Source organism: Sparus aurata, chromosome 6 (assembly GCF_900880675.1).
Source record: "Sparus aurata chromosome 6, fSpaAur1.1, whole genome shotgun sequence".
Classification (NCBI taxonomy): domain Eukaryota; kingdom Metazoa; phylum Chordata; class Actinopteri; order Spariformes; family Sparidae; genus Sparus; species Sparus aurata.
Genome location: NC_044192.1, coordinates 21,978,698 through 21,998,444, shown reverse-complemented (window position 1 = coordinate 21,998,444; position 19,747 = coordinate 21,978,698). Strand labels below are relative to the sequence as shown.

The 19,747-nt window shown below is 39.9% G+C and overlaps 2 protein-coding genes across 3 annotated transcripts; both read right to left on the bottom strand.

Annotated features, from left to right (window-relative positions):
• Positions 1-931: 931 nt before the first annotated feature.
• stat2 (signal transducer and activator of transcription 2) lies at positions 932-11,407 on the bottom strand. Of its 2 annotated transcripts, XM_030421135.1 has the most exons (24): positions 11,193-11,406; positions 10,708-10,839; positions 10,450-10,594; positions 10,132-10,227; positions 9,450-9,542; positions 9,269-9,347; positions 9,033-9,112; positions 8,777-8,928; positions 8,425-8,583; positions 8,238-8,327; positions 7,970-8,029; positions 7,805-7,825; positions 7,594-7,687; positions 7,419-7,466; positions 5,856-5,939; positions 5,591-5,689; positions 5,359-5,494; positions 4,933-4,985; positions 4,280-4,365; positions 4,023-4,159; positions 3,711-3,899; positions 3,491-3,545; positions 3,174-3,265; positions 932-1,818 (listed from the first exon to the last, which is right to left on the bottom strand). In XM_030421135.1, exons 2-24 carry the CDS (start codon positions 10,836-10,838, stop codon positions 1,589-1,591), a joined length of 2,409 nt encoding a protein of 802 aa, XP_030276995.1. In that variant the 5' UTR covers position 10,839; positions 11,193-11,406; the 3' UTR covers positions 932-1,588. The 2 variants fall into 2 exon arrangements, with proteins under 2 accessions (XP_030276995.1, XP_030276996.1); XM_030421136.1 differs by lacking the exon at positions 3,174-3,265 and having other exon boundaries at positions 11,193-11,407.
• Positions 11,408-14,411: 3,004 nt separating this feature from the next.
• Positions 14,412-18,018, bottom strand: apof (apolipoprotein F). Its single transcript, XM_030421500.1, has 2 exons — positions 17,653-18,018; positions 14,412-16,951 (listed from the first exon to the last, which is right to left on the bottom strand). The coding sequence occupies exon 2, from the start codon at positions 16,913-16,915 to the stop codon at positions 15,587-15,589; it is 1,329 nt and encodes a 442-aa protein (XP_030277360.1). The 5' UTR covers positions 16,916-16,951; positions 17,653-18,018; the 3' UTR covers positions 14,412-15,586.
• Between the last annotated feature and the right edge of the window lie 1,729 nt (positions 18,019-19,747).

Below are 19,747 nucleotides of genomic sequence, written 5' to 3'. Positions count from 1 at the left end.
CTGACTGTATATAAAAGTAAATAGGCTATAGCCTAATAATTGACCTCCTGACGTGAGTCGGATCAACTGCTGAGCAGCGTATCCCCTCAGCTGAACATCTGTAGGCGGAGACGCTCAGAGAGAAAGTAAACAGCAGCGGATCAGTGCGATCTCTCCTTCCGTACAAATTCTCCGTTCTGATCCAGCTTAAATGTTAATGAGAATTTATCACCACTGTTGTAATATTTCACTACACACCAAAGTGTCAAAAGCCACTGCCAGCAAAACTACATAAATATACTATTTCACTCTGACTTCACTGACAACAGTAGAAGCTTACTGAAGTAAGAGGTATGTAGGCTACGTAAATATAAATTAGTTCATACTGCTCTGATTGCATTTTAGCCACTGGGGATTAACCACAGATCAATGTCCTGTTAGCTAAGTTAGCTTATCCTTATTAACAAGAAAGCAAAACGTACCCATTTTAAATAAACCTTACATTGCCAAAGGGGCCAGAGCAACATCTGACGTGGTTTCAGGCCACCTGGCTAAAAAGAAAATTTACTAACCTTTAATCACGTGTTGCATCTCCAGTAACTCCTGATAAAAACATTTGTTTTTTGTGTTTGCTCGCCGTCCACATTCACCTTCAGCTGTCTAATGTTGCTAGCCTAACTTGATGCTGCACTGAAAACAGCCCTCAACATGCTGCAGGTTGAAGGCGATAAATAAAGCTCCATCAAAATGTGCAGTAGTCTATACAAGGCCAAAATTACTCCAAGTGTTATTAGATAATCTAAAATGACTTAATGCTGAATTTGATTTTATTTAAGCTAGATAACTGTATTCAGTGTCGATATACTATTTTAAAGAATAAGGCGCCACCCAGAGCAAACTGTGGATCTGTGTCATAGTTATATATTGTGATAATGTGATAAGAAACGAAACATTTGAATTTAAAAACTGAACACACAACCAGTAAGCTCCCCTTTATTGGTTTAAATGAGCAGGGTTATATAAAAGCATAGCATATAACTAACTTAGAGGAGGCAAGTACCATATGTCAGCAGTTTATCAAAAAGTGTAGGCACCAACATAAAAACAACCACAACGGAAACTCACATTAAACATCAAAACAATAAATTAAGTGCAGTGTCTGCAATGTACAATGTCTCTTATAAACTTTTCCCAACACATTCCTTTAATGTGATATCATAACCGGATACCGAAATGTTTCTGAAGCATGATAGTTGAGGGGTCGAGGGCAGACTGGTGCCTCTTTTGTGTTCTCAATAGTCTCAATGAATCATTTTTGACAATAGTACAACATGATGAAAGCAGATTTAAAAAATGTGAATTATTTTAAAGTGCACACAGGCATTCAACTGCTGATTGAAACAGCTATTCTAAAATGTTGCATGTCAGGATTAGCACAGGGGCTGCCAAGTACCACAAAGGTACAACAATATTCAGAGCAAACTATCGCAGTTAACACTGGTTTCGCTATGTATGCTACAATTATGTGACATGGATGTTGTAACGTAATTGGTAAAGAAAAGCTCATGATAAATGATGAGTGGTTTGGTAAAATACAGACTTCAGAGGCTCACTGGAAAATGCTTCCACAGGATTGTGGGGGCAGGCAATTAAATCCATGAAGACTCAATTCAGGCAGCCCCACATCATTTTGCAAGATGTCACAGTCACCAAAGAGGTTGGGGTTATTGAGATATGTCAGTAAATCCTCCTCTTGGGTTGTAGGAGAGCCAGACAGCATGGGATCAGGGTGATACATCTCCAGAGGTGAGTTCAGAGGCTGAGGAGTGTCGTTTTGTTCTGAGAGCAGAGAAAGAGACAAGAGAACGATGGTGTTTCTGTATTCATGGCTGTTGTTATTTCTGGTACTGCTTTCACTGAGGAAATGAGAGTGACAAAAATGTGATGTGCTACACATTCCAAAGAAAACAGGTAGGACCATACGGACCAAAAGGATTAGATTTTCTGCATTTTTTTGCATGCAGAGTTTAATAGCGACTGCAACGCAAGACACTCATTTTTAAAGTTTGTATTTATCTCCAAGTTTGTCAAGATCAACTGGAAGGATTTTCCCTGTACTTCAGTACAGCCCTCATACTTTTGAAAATCCACATTGCAACTTTAAGTCAACTTTATACTTAAAGTATTCACCAAGTATCAAATATGAGGCCACAGCAAGCAGCCACTAAGCTTAGCTTAGCTTGAAGACTGGAGACAGGAGGAAGCAGCTAGCCTGGCTCTGTCGAATGCTAATAAAGCCGCAAACCAGTGATTCTAAACTCATATAGATCTTATTGACTATGTATTCTTCGCTCCATGAGGTTGACTGGTTGTGGCCAAGAAACAGCCTGGCACATAACCACAGACCACAAGTCTTTGTTTTTACACTTCAGTTTTTGAATGGATTTAGCTGACAAAATAAAATTTGTTGATTAGTGAGTTTTAGAGGTGCGGGCAGGTATATTTTGTGATCCTTAAAGAAGTTTATAACTTTTGCTTTAACCCAAATCTTGGAGGATCAATCAAAGGATCTGCATGCAGTCTAGCACAAGGCATCAAGCGTGATATTTACTGTTGTGAAAGCAAAAAAATTAGCTCCAGAATTGTCTTCATCAACACCTTTCCAAGCAATGACAAATGTATTTGCAACTGATTGTATATTCAATCATCGTCAAACAAAAAGCTATCACTACCACAATTCCTCATAATGATAATAACAACAATAATATATCCATATTTCCTTTGATTTCATGATTTATCACCTATCAACCTATGGCTATATTTTAAAGTGACATTCAAGTGATTTTCATACTTGCACCAAGCAGTGTTAAAGTGCTTAAGCATCAGAAGGTAGAATGAAAAAGCTACAAAATTAAATTAATGTGTTAGTAGCATGCTTCTCAAACCAATCACCTCTGCAGCTGTTAGATTTTATGTTCAGTAGAAGCAGCCAACAGCCCCGTAGGATACAAGTGAGAAGTTCACTAATATCACAGCTGTGCCTGACATCTTTATAGAAAGCATTGTCCACATTGATTTTACTACACCACAAGGCCAAAATAGAGACGGCAACACAGAGCTTTTCGACGAACGGAGAGTGATTTGTTGGATGGGATTTTCAGCTGGATGGGACAGCAAGGAGAGCCATGACTCACCAGCTGCCTCTCCATACAGGCCATTCATTGGCTCCAGGCCTTCACCCTGTGCCATGTCACAGGACATGGGTGACCTAGCATCCAGTGTGTTCCTACATGACCAATGACAAACAGTCATTACAACCAGTTGCTCATGACAGAAAAGGGAAAAAGGGCGTGGGTACACTGCTTCTTACATGAAGTATGTGCATTTTTAGTTTGCAATTTAGGTTGTTGTTTTTGTTTAAATAGCACATCTAGAACACAACACGTTTTTTTCTTATTCAAACAAGCAAGAAAGATGTAAATCATCTGAAAAAAAGGAATGATATACTTACTCTTTTGAAACAAACACCAGCTTTGTTTTGATGTACTTTATGTAAGGGCTGTCATCTGAAAGACAGAGTTTAGATGTGATTCTAAGTGTCACATTCTTTTCCAACGCTATCAATTTGGCACAAATTTACCAATGACTACTGCAAAACACAGGTAAAACATGAAATGACATGTGAGGTGTGGTTTTTGTGGCAAGCAAAATTAATCATTTGATGTCTTTACCTCCAGTCCTCTCAGAGTAGTATCTTCCAAAAGCCTCGTCTTTGGGGGTGTTGGGATAAAGATACAGAAGAGGGTTTTCTGGGATATTTTCAGCCTCTAAGATCTGAAAATTTCTGATGATTTCAACAAAAGGGATCTGGGAAAGGTCCGTTTTGGTGAAGGGCTGGACCGTCTTAACGTCAGGCTCACCTACAATAGATGGAGGATGATCATTCACAGATGAAAGAACAGGAGGCTTGTTTGTATTTCTGTCTATAATCGCCAAACTCTAAAGAATCTATTTGGGTCATTATGAAGTAAAACAAATCTCACCAGTTATGGTTGTTTCCACCCAAGAGAAGGTGATTCCTCCAATGACACTTTCACTGAAGCGCAACAAGAACGTGCCTCTCTGTTTTTTCTTGAGGAGGGATTTCTCTTTGCCTTTGCTCACGAACCCCATGATGTGGCTACAGTGCAGATAGAAAGTTCATGAAAAACAACAAACTTCTCCTATTTATCTGGAGTTAAAGACATCAGTTGAACTGTTCTGTATTGAGCCCAGGTTAGAAAATGTTGAGAAAACATACCCATCCCTCCAAAGGTCTTCAAGGTATGATTTCACCATCACGAGGATGCCATCAAACCACACATAGAAAGTGTCGGGAGGATTTTCCTATGACAAAATAGATTGAGAAGGGTCATCGATACATAGTCTTTCCAGAAAGAAGCTATGCTGGTGGCTCTTTGCTGCTGTAATGTTCATTGTAAAGAAATCCAAATTGTAAGATGGATAAAAGTTGAGGTGTGCAGCATGATTTTAAAATAAATCCAAGTTGGTCACAATGAATTTATTTAAAAAAAACAGTAAGGTTGATCTGATCAAAATGGTGATGTAAATATGCTCATATTTAGCAGGTAATGCTTCCAGTGTTTAATATCTTACTTTACCATGCTCGGTAGAACACAAAATACATGACAAATAAATACAAATAAATGTAAATAGACCAAAACATTGGACAACCTGTCATTTCGATCTGTTGATGGCATGAGAGGACAAATCAGGGGCTCAGTACAATAATGAATATATATCTCGAGAGGTGTGAGAAATGTCTTCAGCGTTAAAGCTGTGTACTGCATGGTGAAACCAGAGGGAGAAGTCAGAGGATCACCAAAGCAGAGGTATTTCAAGTTGAGTTCTTGGGGTTAAAGTTCATCACTCAGATTCATTTGGTATTCTTACCTTGCTAAATTTTGACCAAGCTACTTTGCAGTTGTCATAGCTCTGCTTCTTTCCTGGTCGGATAGAAAATAAATCATTATTCAACTCTCATTCACTGACATAATCTGTAATAATATGTGCTCACAAGCCATGGAAGATGATAAATTATTGCATGCAGTGTTATCATATCATAATCCTAATCCGACAAATCAGTGGGAACTAAGTTCTGCTGGCTGTTTAAATAATTCAAATAAAATTCATCAACACTCAGTGTAAATGTGATAAAGTGAGAGATTTTCTTTTTAAAATCTAGCATTCTCCCAATGATACAAGAAAAACTGTAATAAAGATATGTTAACATTTTCAGGGTTTTCTTAATCTTTAAATGAAAATCCAATCAGTTAACCACAAAATAAGCAAAACTTAAGAAACTGAGGCAGGATTTACCAAATAGTCTGTGTGCAATCATCTCCAGCTGAGCATCATTCAGACCGCGTTTAGTGGCAGAGAGAAACTGCCAGCTCAACATCTCTCCAAACTGCGGCCAAGCAGCTGCAGGACTGTTGGCAAAGAACAGAACGTCCTGCAGGAAGTGATCACATTAACACATGCATTCAAAATAAATGTCGAGCATTAAATTCCAATAATAAGCTGCAATATGCTACATGGCATCTCGCACCTTGGTGTCCTGACTGATCATGTTGAACCAGAGAACAGAAGCCCAGGCACTCTGCTGCTGGCTGGAGTTGGAGATGATGACCACCGGAAGGGAGCAGGCCTAGGTTAGTTGCCAGGGAGAAACAACCATTCTTTAGATTATAATTCCATGATAAAAAAAAACAATAAAAACGATGATAACATTTGTACACTAAACACTTTGCTGGTTAGTGCCATTTTTATTCAAGTCAACCATATAACATGAAAAGAAGCAGAAGAAACTTCACCTGCAACTCAACAGACAAGCCCTTCTGCTCAAATACAGTGTTGAAGTAGACGATGTGCAGCTCCTCTGTGACACTGAGAGAAATCTGTCAACACAAAACACACACACACACAGATCAGTATTTGGTTGTTCATATCACCTTTAATTATGAATAACTTTAAGCTAGTATTGCACAGTAAACCGATACTAGAAAGGTACCCAGCCGTTAAGAACAATACTTTTTCACGTTTTATTAGTAATGGTACTTTATGAACTTTGTGCGACAGCGGGGCAGCGTGTCTGTGTGCAGCTTCTCTCTGCTTCCTCACTACCTGCAGCTAGAGTGGGCGTGGTTTCACGGTGACAGACGGTCACAGAGCAGAGCGACACAGACGTGTTGGCTTCTATGGTCTTTACGGATTTAAAGCATAGTTTACAGATGGGCTTTGTGGTGTCCGTGGGCTTGCCATTACTGTTTGCAACGTAAGCGAAATATTTCCATATTTCGCTCCGCGCGTCTGCTTTTTCAACAAGCCTAGGACGGTCAGCAGGAGCACTCATGCCACTTTCAGCTGACAGACATGCGGACTTGCTCAAAGAGTTCAAAGAGCTGCAGGTTAACGATAGATAATATAATGTTAAATATCCCCCAGATGTAAATCAAGCGAGGTTTTTTTTGTGACAAGCGAACTATTTTCACCATCAGAGTTGCACGAGGCAGTCAGGGGTAAAGCTAACTGTTGAACAGTCCGATGTGGTTCCACACATCTCTGTATGCAAACTCAATGTTCACACTGGTAACATGAACCATAACATGCGCTGGTGTTCACAAGTATGCTGATCAACAACACCACTTAAATTATCTATTTTAAGTCATTCAGTTCTAGTAATATCATCATAGCATGTACATTTTTGTAAATAATCTATAATATATATTGTAATTTATATTATTAGAAAATGGTCTGATTGGAGCACAGACCTCCACCAGGTCTGGATCATTTGTGTTGTACTTTAGTGCATTAATGTAGTTTGAAGGCTGATAGTCCAGGGTTTGAACTTTATCAACATGAAATGCAAATTGCAAATTTCCCCTTTGTTGGACGAATAAAGCATTGTCTTATTTTATGAATTGCCAGACTTACAGTTAATGTCATTTATGTTCATTATTTTTACGCTGAATAAAATTGTAGCTAATGTGCTGTTCATTTTTTTCTACTACAAGCACTGAGCTTTTAATGGAAAATCAGGTTATTTAATAATCTCTGAGAGCAAACAATACAAATGAACAAAACAAGAAGACACTTGTCTTCTTGGATACAGATACAGAAGCGATAAAGCTCAGCAGCTTTTACAAAAATATATATATATAATAAAAAAAGAAATAAATCATTTTAAGTTTCACATTCTGTCATCTAAAATGTATGCCATTATTTTAGATGATGTTTTAGTTTTCCGCCGTGGTATCGTTTCAGTATCGGTATCGAGATATTTTAGGCAGGTATCGTACCAAAGTCATAATTTTGCTATCGTGACATCACTACTTTAAGCACAGATGTTATCTTCAGGTTTCCTTAAGTCAACTCACATCACTGGCTCCTTTGCCACCACCTCCACACTTCTGCTCCTTCAGAGTCTACAGACAAATAATAGTACACAAAACAATAATATTACTACCTGAGATATCAGGCGTTATATCAAATTGTTGTGAAGAGTTTTGTTAGTCGTCATATTTTTTCTGCTCTTAAGTCATTATCACTGACCAGATGCCTGAAGTCTGCCACCATGCCTCCACTCTGGCTCTCTGCCATGTTCAAGGCCTTGGTGTTGTTCCCCAGAACATTAAAACGCCGATATCTATAAACATAACAGGTTAATAAAATCAAAATTTGCATAAAATGTGAACGTTTATTTCAGTTCTTCTGAACATCCAAAGTGATATGGATGCTAAAGTTCTCTCAAATAAATACTCACCCTTTGATCTGAGGAGCCTCCCTAATTTCAAGGGGGAGAAAAACAGAGCAATGACCACAGGCGGGCAACGAAACACCATCCTCTATTGTTTGAAGTCAAGAACCAACGGCTGCTCATTTGCTCTGTGTGTTGTGAAAGTAACTGAAACTAAAGAAGGAACCTCACCTGTCCATGGACACATTCACTTTCATGGAGTGGTTCAGCTCAGGAAACTTAACAAGAAGTCTGAAAGTCAGGTGTTAGATTTTAGAACTGGGAAATTAAGATACTAAAACATATAATGTTAAAAAAACAAAACAGGCACAATTTCAAGGGAACAGTATGTAGCACAATACATTTAATGTGTATATATATATATATATGAATATATATATGTAAAAGTAAATTCAAATAAAGACACATCACTGTAATGACTGCCTGGAGTGGCACTGACCTGGTCTTGACAGAGAACTGGACGTTTGTGCGGAGCACCAGGGGTCCTTTCCCCTGAGGCATAGATGGCTGAGTCTCAACCACAAAGGAACTTTAAAAAAAACAGTAAAAGAAAAGTGTCAGAAAGTTTCACAGGGAACTTATAAGAGAGCAAGAGAGAGTAGGAAAATGCTTTTTAAAATAGAGACCTCTTGAGTAAGTCTTTTAAAAGAGTGTCTGCTCTTTTTTGCAGAGCAGGTTTTTGGGCCTTGACAGGGTCGTTGGCATAGGACACTTTTCCAACCAGCTCCTCCAGCTTACTAAGAAACTCCCGCACCTGGAACAAACACACTGCCACACAGGTGAACCTACAAAACAAGAGGACAAGTGTTGATGTTGACACAGGTCTTACAAAATGGAAAAAACGATTCTCATGATTTCTCTGCTGACTAGGAGCTTGCTTTTAAGCCACACAATTTATCTGCAGAGGATTTACTGACACAACAAAAAAAACAAAGGACCAAAAATTAAGATTGATGTTGCAGGTGAAGATGGACATACCAGGTCTCTAACTGATCCAGACATACACTGTCTGGAGCACCAATGCAGGCTTTCTGCTGCCTCCTCTGCCACTCCACCAGCTCCTTCTTCACCAGCAAGTTGATCAGCTCCTCAGTCTTGTCCAGCAGCTTATGGAGGTCTGACAGTGTGCTCTAAGAAGTTGGTTGTATGAGAAAAAAAGTTGGACTTAAACAATAAAATAGGGAATGAATTTAAAAGATGGAGGTGTTAACGAAAAATATTTATAAGTCCATACCTTTCTACATTCATCCAGTCTGTTGATAAGTTGCTGAAAAAATTTCATTTGTTCTTTCTTCACAGCCTCGTCTACCACAGCTGCATGACATTTTCCGCAGCGGGGTCACAGTTTCCACATAAGACAGACAAAAACGAATGAGAACGTGCAGCTGTGATTCATGTCACTTTATTACTCATCGTCAGAGAACATTATCAAAGCATGCAAATATAACCACACCTTGTTAATCACCTTACCTTCCATTTTGTAGGTTTGGAATTTAAAATCGAACTCATCTTGCTGCTCCTCCAGACATGACATTGTGTGTTCCATGCACTATATCCCACAAGTAAAGAGTCAAAAAAATAATAATGATGAACTGTAATCTCTGTCATCTTCAAAGCACAACATAATGGCATGAGGAAACATAATCCACACCTGCATGTCATTCCTGAGGCCAGCCATTTTACGTTCAAGGTCCTGCAGGCTGCTTATCTCCATAGCCTCCTGTGCTACGTTCAAAAACTGGACCTGAAACAAAGCAAAGGAGCAGGAGGAACCGGAACAGAGACAAATGGTTTTTGAGTTGTGATACAGGATAATATTATTGGACAGAAAATAATAAGTGTGAGAGTGCCAGTTAAAATAATATCACTGCTTGGTGGAAAGTATTTCTAGCCCACACACTGAGTCCTGTAGTTTGTATTCATTACAAGTGGATCCTTTTTGATAAATCTAAATATATTTCTTTGAACAACTGAAAACAGTTCAAAACATATCATTAAATATACAAAGAACACGTTGAATATCATTTTATAAACTTTTTAAAAATATATACAAGTTATGAATTAAGTAACAGTTCTGCAAACACACAGTCCACCTGTCAATATATAACCTAACAGTTGACCACTGAGTTGTATTGTATAGGCAGCCAAGATAGGGCAAAGTATTAAGTAATTACACCATTAAATATTTGCTTCTAAAAATAACAGATGTTATATTGCCTAATGCCTGTAACTCATTTGGAGGCTGTTGCCATTATATTATTGTATGAGCAGCAGGGTGTGTTCCAGGGTTATAAATGTGACATGCCACTAAGTTAAGGAAAAGTTGTCCCAACCTGCTCAGCAAGATCAGCCCTGTCCAGGATTTCTTTCTCTTTTTCCAAAAACCACAGGATATTCCTTGCCAAGGTGCACGGGTCATCCTGGTAATTCTGTCAGGACAGAGAGGTCAGATGGATGGCAGAGTCACATAATTATCAGGCAGGCACAAGCAGGGTAATATAAGAAAAAAAACACCAAGAAGGCTTTTCTCGTCAATACTGAGAGAGCTGATCAGAACCATTATTGTCCTCAAATTCATGATGTTTCCAATTGAAAACAAAAATGCAGATCCGCAGATGTTTTATTTTTCCACAAATCCCATCCACACAAACCTGAAAGTTCTGTTTATAGCGCCTGATGTTGTGCTGCAGCAAGAATGACTCCTCCTGTACGAAACGGCTGTGTTGGATATCCAGATTCGACAGCAGGTCCTGGAACAGCACCATGGCCCTGTCAGGGTCCTGTGCTGCTCGTAACCTACAGAACAAAACAAGACACAAGCAGTTTTTTACAAGCAAGTTAATGTACTGCATCGCTGAATGGCATAGTGTGGGTTGGATAATTGAAGGGGTAAAAGGATGCTGCCTTACCACTCCTGCTTCTCTATCCAAACTGACAGGTAATGCCGAACATCCATGGGTAAAGCATCCCTGTCATAGAGCTCATGCAACTCCTGCCTGTACACATCAGACAGCTGCCTCAGTCTGTCCCACTGAGCCATCCTAAGGTTAATCAGGAAATCACCAACATACATAGAAACATCAAAACACAGTTACCACATGTGTACACAGTATGAGTACTTGTGCTTATCTGACCAAAGAGACAGGGCCGTTTAATCTTAAAATATGTCTCGTTCATTCAAGTCTGCAATCAACAGTTTAGGGAGCAAAGTGCAAACTCACAAAAGACGACCTGCACTTACTGTGTACTTACTTAATAACATGTTATGGCTGCGAATTACGTTTTAAAAAGCTACTGGAGCGTATTTTATTTGTAGGTTTGAAGACCCTTGGAGAGACTGCCTGTCAACAACGCAGACAAGGCTCGACCCATCAGCAACAACACATTTACTCACCTCACTTTATGCTGTCAGTCCCAGTCCGCTTCGAAATATCTTATTAGCTAGCTAACTGGTGTTAAAACAAGTGCATAGCTATTGCTAGCTCTGTTTTCTGGAGTTACTAGCCAGCTGTCGTCGATGTTAGGAGAGCAAAACAACTTCAAACAGACGACAGGCGTGTGAATGTTATTTCCTCAGTCTTCCTCACTTGGTTCTCTTCTTTATTGGATAACCACTAATCCCGCCCACGCCGTTCTTCTCAAGCGAACCTCGGGTGCCATTTTGGCTCTGACACAGCTGCCGTCAACGCAGTTAAAGAGCCGAAATGTGAGAGTCAGGTCGCGCAGTTTCTGAGTGAGCTCAGAGTCAGCAGCTGATTGGTCGATCCGGACACAAGACAACACGTGTTGTTGGTCCACTTCCACGTCAATCAGTCATGTGGGGGCGTGGTGAACAAAATAGAAACTTATGGCCCTGTCCGAGGATTTCCCGAGAAATAAGGTTGTGAGAGTGATGATACAAACATGTGACGCGCTCACTTCCGGATCAGGAAACAACAAAATAGGTCTCTCTCATAGCTATAACTATTGTCTGATTCTGACAACAACGCACCATGTTTCATGATTTACTTGATATTAAGCATGTAGAAGTTTTCATATTGGTTTTCTTATACAGAAAGTGTAGCGGTCGGATAATGAAGTAATAGTGGACTTGTAAATGATTGTAATACGAGGTGAAGTGTACAAAAATCATCATATTCTATCATATTATTTAAATAGTTGATGAATATGAATGTATATGAAGATTGTGTGAGATGTGTGCATTTGTATCATTTAATTTACATTTTTCCAAATAAACAGTTCCGTCTTCCGAGTAAGGCGGCGCAGAAGGGCCATTGCGAAAAAAGAGAAAACGGAGTCCGGGGAGGGGGAATATTCCGAGGAAACTCGGAAGTTTACTGAGGTTAAAATTTACAATGAACGGAGTGGGGGGTTTTGTCAAGAAAACCACATCGCCTCGTCTTGCGAAGTCAGCTGAACCTCATCGCGCACACAGCACATGTATGACTTTATCTCGAGGAATGTCAGAGTTTTTTCTCTTACATTTAGGACTTGTCACCACGGAAATTCTTAGTTTTCTTTCTTGCAATACCACCCACTCCCCCGGCTCCTTATTTGATTAAGGCCTATTTATTTTATTTTTTACTCTGGTAGTAATAACTGGTAATCACACTCAATTTATCCTGCACACTCACCTGTATGAAGAAGTTTTGTTTTTTTTTTGTTTATTTTTCTGTGATGTGGACTCGCTAAAAATGACTCAAACACAATTTCGTTTTGCAACCCTGGTGTTGTTAAATGATAAATAACCTCCAGTGACTAACCAGTGATGAGTGCCAGTAGGTTGAGTACATCAAGTACTGTTCTAAGTATAGTTCCGAGGTACCTTGTACTTGTATTTCCATTTCTGCTACTTTATACTTCCTCTCCACTACATATTGGAGGTAAATACTATACATTTTACTTTATTTATATACAGGTTACTTTGCAGATTACATGCTGCATCAGTAGCAAATTAGCATATTTTAGTCAATATGTTTAATTGACGATCAAATAAAAAACACACTACTTACATACACAGTCTGATAATCACAAAACATAATCATCATCATTTTATAAATAATCAATAATAGTCAATAATCAGTCGACTCATAGTATACAGTATATACAGTCACGTTCATATGTTTAAAAACGTGTATCATGGCAGTCTTCAGGTCCAATGACGATGTCGTTAAGTTTGGTTCAATGGTGAATCTATTATAGGCCATCTGAAAAGGAAATCATTGAAACTAAAGACTGCTTTGATATACATGTTTACCTATCTTGTAGTCCACAGCTGGCTCTTTGTTGACATCTTAGTTTTGTGAGAATAACAGCATTTATTTTATTCATCCCTTCAGTTCCCGCTCTCACCAGTAGATGTCGTCCATGACACAAAATTAAATTTGCCATGCAGAAACTCATCATCATGGCAGCGTTGTCCAGACTTATGAAAGTCATCCGAACCCAGTTGGGTTCATTTCTAGCACAATGTAAGCTACACAGCATACACTGTATATAAATAAATAGTCACATTGCTGCTGGAGCTTCAACACACAATTTTACCTCGACCAGCTGCCTGCAGTCATCAGAAGGTATTAATCTGTTATCAGCACACCTGCTCAGCCATCTTCTGACCTGACCTGCATATGATAACAGCATAAATAAACATTGTTATATATGGGGATAGCTGGGAAAACCTGAGAAAGAGATTTGAAACCGCAGTTATTTTCCCCCCAGACAAACAGGCCTATTATCTAACATTATTAAATAGATCTTAAACTAGTGTAGCTCCTCTAATTAAATCACAGCATTTTTTTCCCTTACCAGGAAGCAGGCTGAGTGTTCTGTCGGGCTTATCTGATTAAACAGAGCCCAGTTTGTTCCTTATCTCTTTCCACTACATTTAGAGCCCTAATGAAGTATGTTATACTGTATATTTTAGTGGCAGCTTCTAACTGTGGATTCATCAGGCCTACTAATAGTCTAAGAAAGTAAGAGTCATAGACTTTTTTAGCTGTTTGGTATATATAAGAGCAAAGTTCATAGGGTGGTGCTCAGAATCACAAGAGGCATCTTTTATTGACTGTCACTATTTACTCAGCTCTCTTTATGATGCTCAGCTGGGCCTTAGATCAAGAGTAAAATAAATTTGCCTTCATTGTAATCATCTAAAATAGTTTAACCAGCACTTGAAATTGAGGTTCACTTTTAATTATTGGCCCTTTGTAGCACATCAAATGTTTGTTGTTATACATGGACATGATTGACCATGATGTGTTGAATTGTTTTGCATGGAGAGGAGGTTGAGGACTCGAGCAGGAGTGAGGAAGAAGTGATTTCTTTTTTGTTTACTTTGTAAGTTACTTTGCAGATTGTGAGCTGCATCAGCGCCAAAGAAATGGTTATACAATTTGAAATTAATTTATCAGGAATTAAAGATTAAAAGAAACCCTGTTTCTGAAAAATAAAGAAATGGATATGTAGCCTATATATAATAACTGGTAAGTGGTCAACCTATATTATGCAGTATACAAATTAATTTAATTATATGTGTAATTTACCTTTATTCCGTTTTTCCAGATAGTACAACCTTTGAGTGCCTTATAAAACACTGATGATCACTGTATGCACACAGATTTAAAGTACAATTTATTGACATTTACGAAAGACACACACAAAAGCACAAACTTTAGTTCTCCGTCTATTGTCCCTGCAATTACACCAGAGGTGAGAATGTGACATGACATGACAAACTGTGAGAGTAATGAAAGACACTGAACAGAAGTAAAGACACTGCGCTGGATGGAAGGCAAAAAGAAAAATCTTGAGGGATTGAAGGTTTACTTTCCTGAGACCAGTTCTTCAAAAGTTGCTGCTTAATAAGATAAATTGTTCAACTACTTTATTATACACAAACAAGGCTATTTTTCTACAACACAAAAGGTTCAAAGCTGACATTATGAGCTTATTTTTATTGTTCATAATGAATTTGTAATTTTCATCACATTTTAGGCTAGATCCTGTCTCTAAATAATGTTTTTAAAAAATTCTTAAAGGCATAATATGCAGGATTTGTCTCCCCCTTCCCTATAAACATGTCAGGATTTATACAAATGTGATCTCAATCACCACTTATCATGCACTAAAAGTTTGTGGATGGTCTCTGCCTGAATAAAAAAAAAAATGTCAGTATGGTTTGGGCTTCAACCTTCAGGCAGTGGTGCGTAGCCCCCAGTCACTGATAGATCTGTGCCTCTCTAAACAGTGCAGGAGCTCTCAGTCCTTTATAAAGAGCTGCAGGTCTGTGTGTCTCTTTGACCGACGGTGGGGGAAGCTTCACACCCATACACACAGAACAGAGAGCCAAGGCCTGCTCTACAGCTGCATTCATATAAAATCTGTAGGGTTGAGAAGGTGTGGGTTGGCTTGTTCATTTGTTTCTCTTTCTCTCTCTCTCTCTCTCTCTCTCTCTCTCTCTCTCTCTACCGTTGATAAGGGGGAGGGGCCAGCTTTGACCAATGTGTTTATCAACAGCAAGCGGCAATCCTGCAAATTAGGCCTTTAAATGTACTTACTAACTGACGCCTTCACTTGCACAGTCACACAAAAAAGCATTTTCCCTTTCAAAACTGACTAATGCAACCATTTGCATCTTGTCTTCAAATTATAGGTTACAACCAATTTGTTACTCTTCAACCATAACAGCTAACAAATATTTATCCCGTGTCATTGTTTAAAAAATGAATATACTAAATATAACAATTTTTATTGCCAAAGCTTCACAGGCCGATTTCTTGACCCTCCAGTCTACTGGATGGTGATGACGCCCTCCTCCCAGCTGAACTGGTTCACCAGCACGTCGTCTTCCTCCTTCATGGAGTTGAGCAGATACCTGACGCCAGCTTTCACACCAGTCTTCACCCCTGCACCCAGAGCATAGCCTGCAACCCCTGCAGTCCCTCCCGTGGCGACCATGAGCGCATCCGTGCTGAGGTCAACAGCGCTGAGGATGGCTCTCTCCTTGGCTGTTTCCGAGCAGTTGACTGAGGCGTAATACACAGCTGTGCCGAGGTTGTAGAGTGTGCTGACCGCGGGGATCCACTCCACCACGTTGTACACACGCTCCTCGTTTTTGTTGATACAGCTCCTTTGGGGGCTTCGCTTCATCCTTCGACCTGAAGCAGCAGGGATCGAAACATCCTCCTCTGCACTGCACTGACGGATCCAGCATTCATACTCTGTGGACTCAGATGGCAGGATGCGACTTCCTTTCCTAAAGACTGCCTGATACCTCCCAGGTTTGAGTAGTCCACTGCTGGTCACACCAGCACACAGGACTCCCAGTCTCTCACAGGTGTTCACAGCCTCCTCTAGATCAGCTGTGACTCCGTCCACAGCTCTTCCTACCAGTGTGGTTGCATTCACCCTGGTCCAACCCTCACAGTGCCCTTCCTGCTTTGACACACCTTCTCCCATCATGGCCAGCTGCTGGATGTTAAACATCACAGCCTCTATGTGGCGTCCGGCTTCATCACGCTCTGAAGGCGATGCTGCTGATGTAGGTGCAAGCGTAGATGCAGACTTGCTCATCCTCCTCTCTATCAGACCCTCCACCTCCATCAGGAGCTCCTCCGTATCTTCCATTCCCAGCAGATCGTACAGCTTGAGCACCAGAGTCTGCGCCTCCTGTGAGCAGCCTGCTATCAACAACACAGGCACCAAAGAGAGACCCAGCAGCTCCTGGGGGAACATGGAGGATGATGGGTCATCCACAGTGCTGGCAGACAGCAGCTCCTCACAGCTGACGTTACCCTGGATGTGGAAACGATCTTGAATCAGCCCCTGAAGCCTCCCTTTTAGGTCTGATATTACACGTTTGGCAGATTGGATTCTCTCCTCTTTTTGTGCAACCACCGATACAGGACCAGGAATTTCCACAGAGGGGAGACCAGGCTGGAGTTGGGATCCCAGGAGAGACTGATGATCCTGTATTGCTGTCTCTTCCACTTCTCCATGGAAGTCGTTTCCTGAAAGCACAGAGTTTTTCGGAGCCAGAGAAGGTGGGACCCTGCACAGAGCCTGTTCATTCAACAGGAGTTGGATCACAATCAGCCACTTAAACTTGGAGGACATCATTCTGGTCTTGTTACAGCTTTTATTCCCCCAAAGCCACTAAACACAGGAGCATAGAGAGAAACAAGCCAAGAACATAACAAATGAGTTCTCATTGTGCATACTGAACAAAGAATTTTCTTAATCTAACTTCATTCTAAACGTAGTGAATCGTGCAGTTGAGAAACTGATTGGGCGCAGCATATGACATTTTGAAATATAAGATATGAATTATTAATTAATTCCAGAATGTACCAATATACATATATATATATGATAATTATTATATATCATTATATTATATCATTTTCAAAAATATATACATATATAAACATATATATAACCATTTCCAAACTACTCAGATTTTTTTAAATGAGCAGTGTCAAACTCTGCACAAGCATCATTCTATCTCAATGCAAAAAAGTCAATTAAACGTATTATATGAGTATATATTTGAGAGAAAACAGAACATGATAAAAAACAGAAAAAGTGTTCAATTGTCACAATTCTCACATTAGAAGAGGGCAGCAGGGAATTACAGAAGTGGAAAAAAAAACACTATAAACAAGGATTTTAAAATCTTTTCAAAATGTTTTAGCAATGAAAAACAGAGGAATGTGTCCTAATATGGAGCCTTCACACTGAGCTAAAACATTAATGCATGTCCTCTTTTTCCTGCACTGACTACAACTAAAAATAGAAATGCTGTTCCACCCACAACTTCATATTTGCATTATTTTAAATCCTGAGGCAGCACCTACCTTAATAACAGTCAGATCTGGAGTCCAGAGTGTGGCAATGCGAGCAAGATGGCTTCAGAGGGTAGAAGGTTTTTTTTTTGTTTTCTCCCCCTTTTACTTTCTCAAAACATGCATAGCGATCCTCTTTCTCTTTGCCTCCAATGAGAATCCCCTTCTTTACACATGACATCCCACAGCCCTCCCTCTGTCTCATCTGTCTTTCAGCTCCCTCTTCTCTTTGGCCTCATTGCTCAACGGGGAGATCAGGGCTTGAATATTGATTCACGTGGGGAAAGTCCATGTGTCCTAAAGCCGTTTTTTGTTTGTCTGCCCTGTTATCCTCTCGTCCCTCCGCGTCCCTCCGCGTCCCTCCGCTCTCTCTCTCTCAGTCGGTGGGTTTTTGTTTTTGACCCAGATACTTGAAAGAAGTCTTCCCACTTGCCGTGAGCAAATTTATCTCTTATACAGCCAAGACATGTGAGGGAACAGGGTGCTATCTGAGGGGAAGACGGAACTCATTCACGAATGTAGGATGAGAAAAACACAACACCATAATGGATGCAGTTTTGTCAGTTTAAACCTATTTGCTGTCTATGTATTTTTACATCTTAACTCATCACTTTTCTGCACTAACTTCATTTAGAGAAGGACCTATTTTATTTTCTGAGGCCCCATTCACTCACACTATATACGTTGGTCCATCTTTTTCTCAATCAGAGTCATCGCAGTCCTATTAAAAACAATGTATCAAAATAAAATCCAGTTTTCATTAGTCAAGAATGATAGCCTCCAGGCGCGTCGTTAGACCTAGACATTGGAGGCTATAGCCCTGGATGTTTTGGGAATAGCCCCAGATTTTGTGCCTTGCAACTGCATGACTGACCGCCACTGCCAAAAGTGCCGTTGCTGGTTGCCACAACAATTCAAGAGAATTGAAGGTTTTTTCAGAAACTTCTTGTGTAAAACATCGACAACTTCGACAAACATGTCCGTGCCCTGCGCCCTACGCCATGCTGAGGAAAGAGGAACGGAGATTAGTGTGGCTCGCGGCTTTGAGACTAAAATATCCCCCGAAGACAGTGTATGTTCGCTCCTTCCACTTCGTCGATAAAAAGCCCACAGAACTGCACCCTGATCCGGAGCTCTATCTGGGCTACGACCGACCTCCTCCAAAGAAGAGGTGAAAGCTAGTCTGTGCGACTGTGACTCAGACGGCTACTTCCAGCAGCAGCAGCAGCGTTAACATTAACCAAGACGCTGAAGATGGACCTCATAAGTTTAACTGTAATTGCACTTATTTCCTGTTTTACGCATCGTTTTTTCCAGCTGGTAGCATATGTGCTGATTAGCATTAACATTAGCTATTTGGCTACAGTATTAATATTTATATTATGTTATTTTGCCTTGTATTTGTTAATTATTGTTTTTACATACGTTACTGTTTGTAGCCTACGAGCAAGTTGAATATTATATCTGAAATTGCAAATCTGTTGATACGTTATATTACATATAACATTGTATACTGTCATTGTGAAAAGGGTATGCTGTGTAGTCTGAGACAGAATGTAATCATGGATGTAGGTAGTCTAATAATCAATACATGTCTCAAATTGAATAATCATTTATACAAGGACTGAACTGTCCTCACGACTTTTTAAAACAACCGTACAGTGTATCCAGCTCCAATTTTTGTCCATTTTGTCGCTTTCTTTTGTTAAAAAACGCTTTTTAGAGCGAGCATGACAGCTACGCTAGCATAAACACAGAGTTCAACCAGAAGAGCATAACCGACCACTGCTATGAACCATGGGTAAACTCGCAAAATCCCCGGACCCCCGATAAATAGAGGACTCTTGTCTGCGGGGCTAAAGCCCCAGATGTTTTGCACTCCTAGCGACGCACCTGATAGCCCTTATTTTTAGGTTTATGAATATATATTTTTAACATACATTCAGCTCAATGGGTGTGAGTCTTGAATACTTAATAATTCAAATAAATAAGCTGAAGTGCAGGCTTTGCCTCTCTGCTTTGCGTGTGTGTGTGTTTTGTAGGTTTCCCCGCCCCCAGTCAAACAGACTCACAGGCCTTCAGCGCGTTATGACAGACCGGGAGCAGA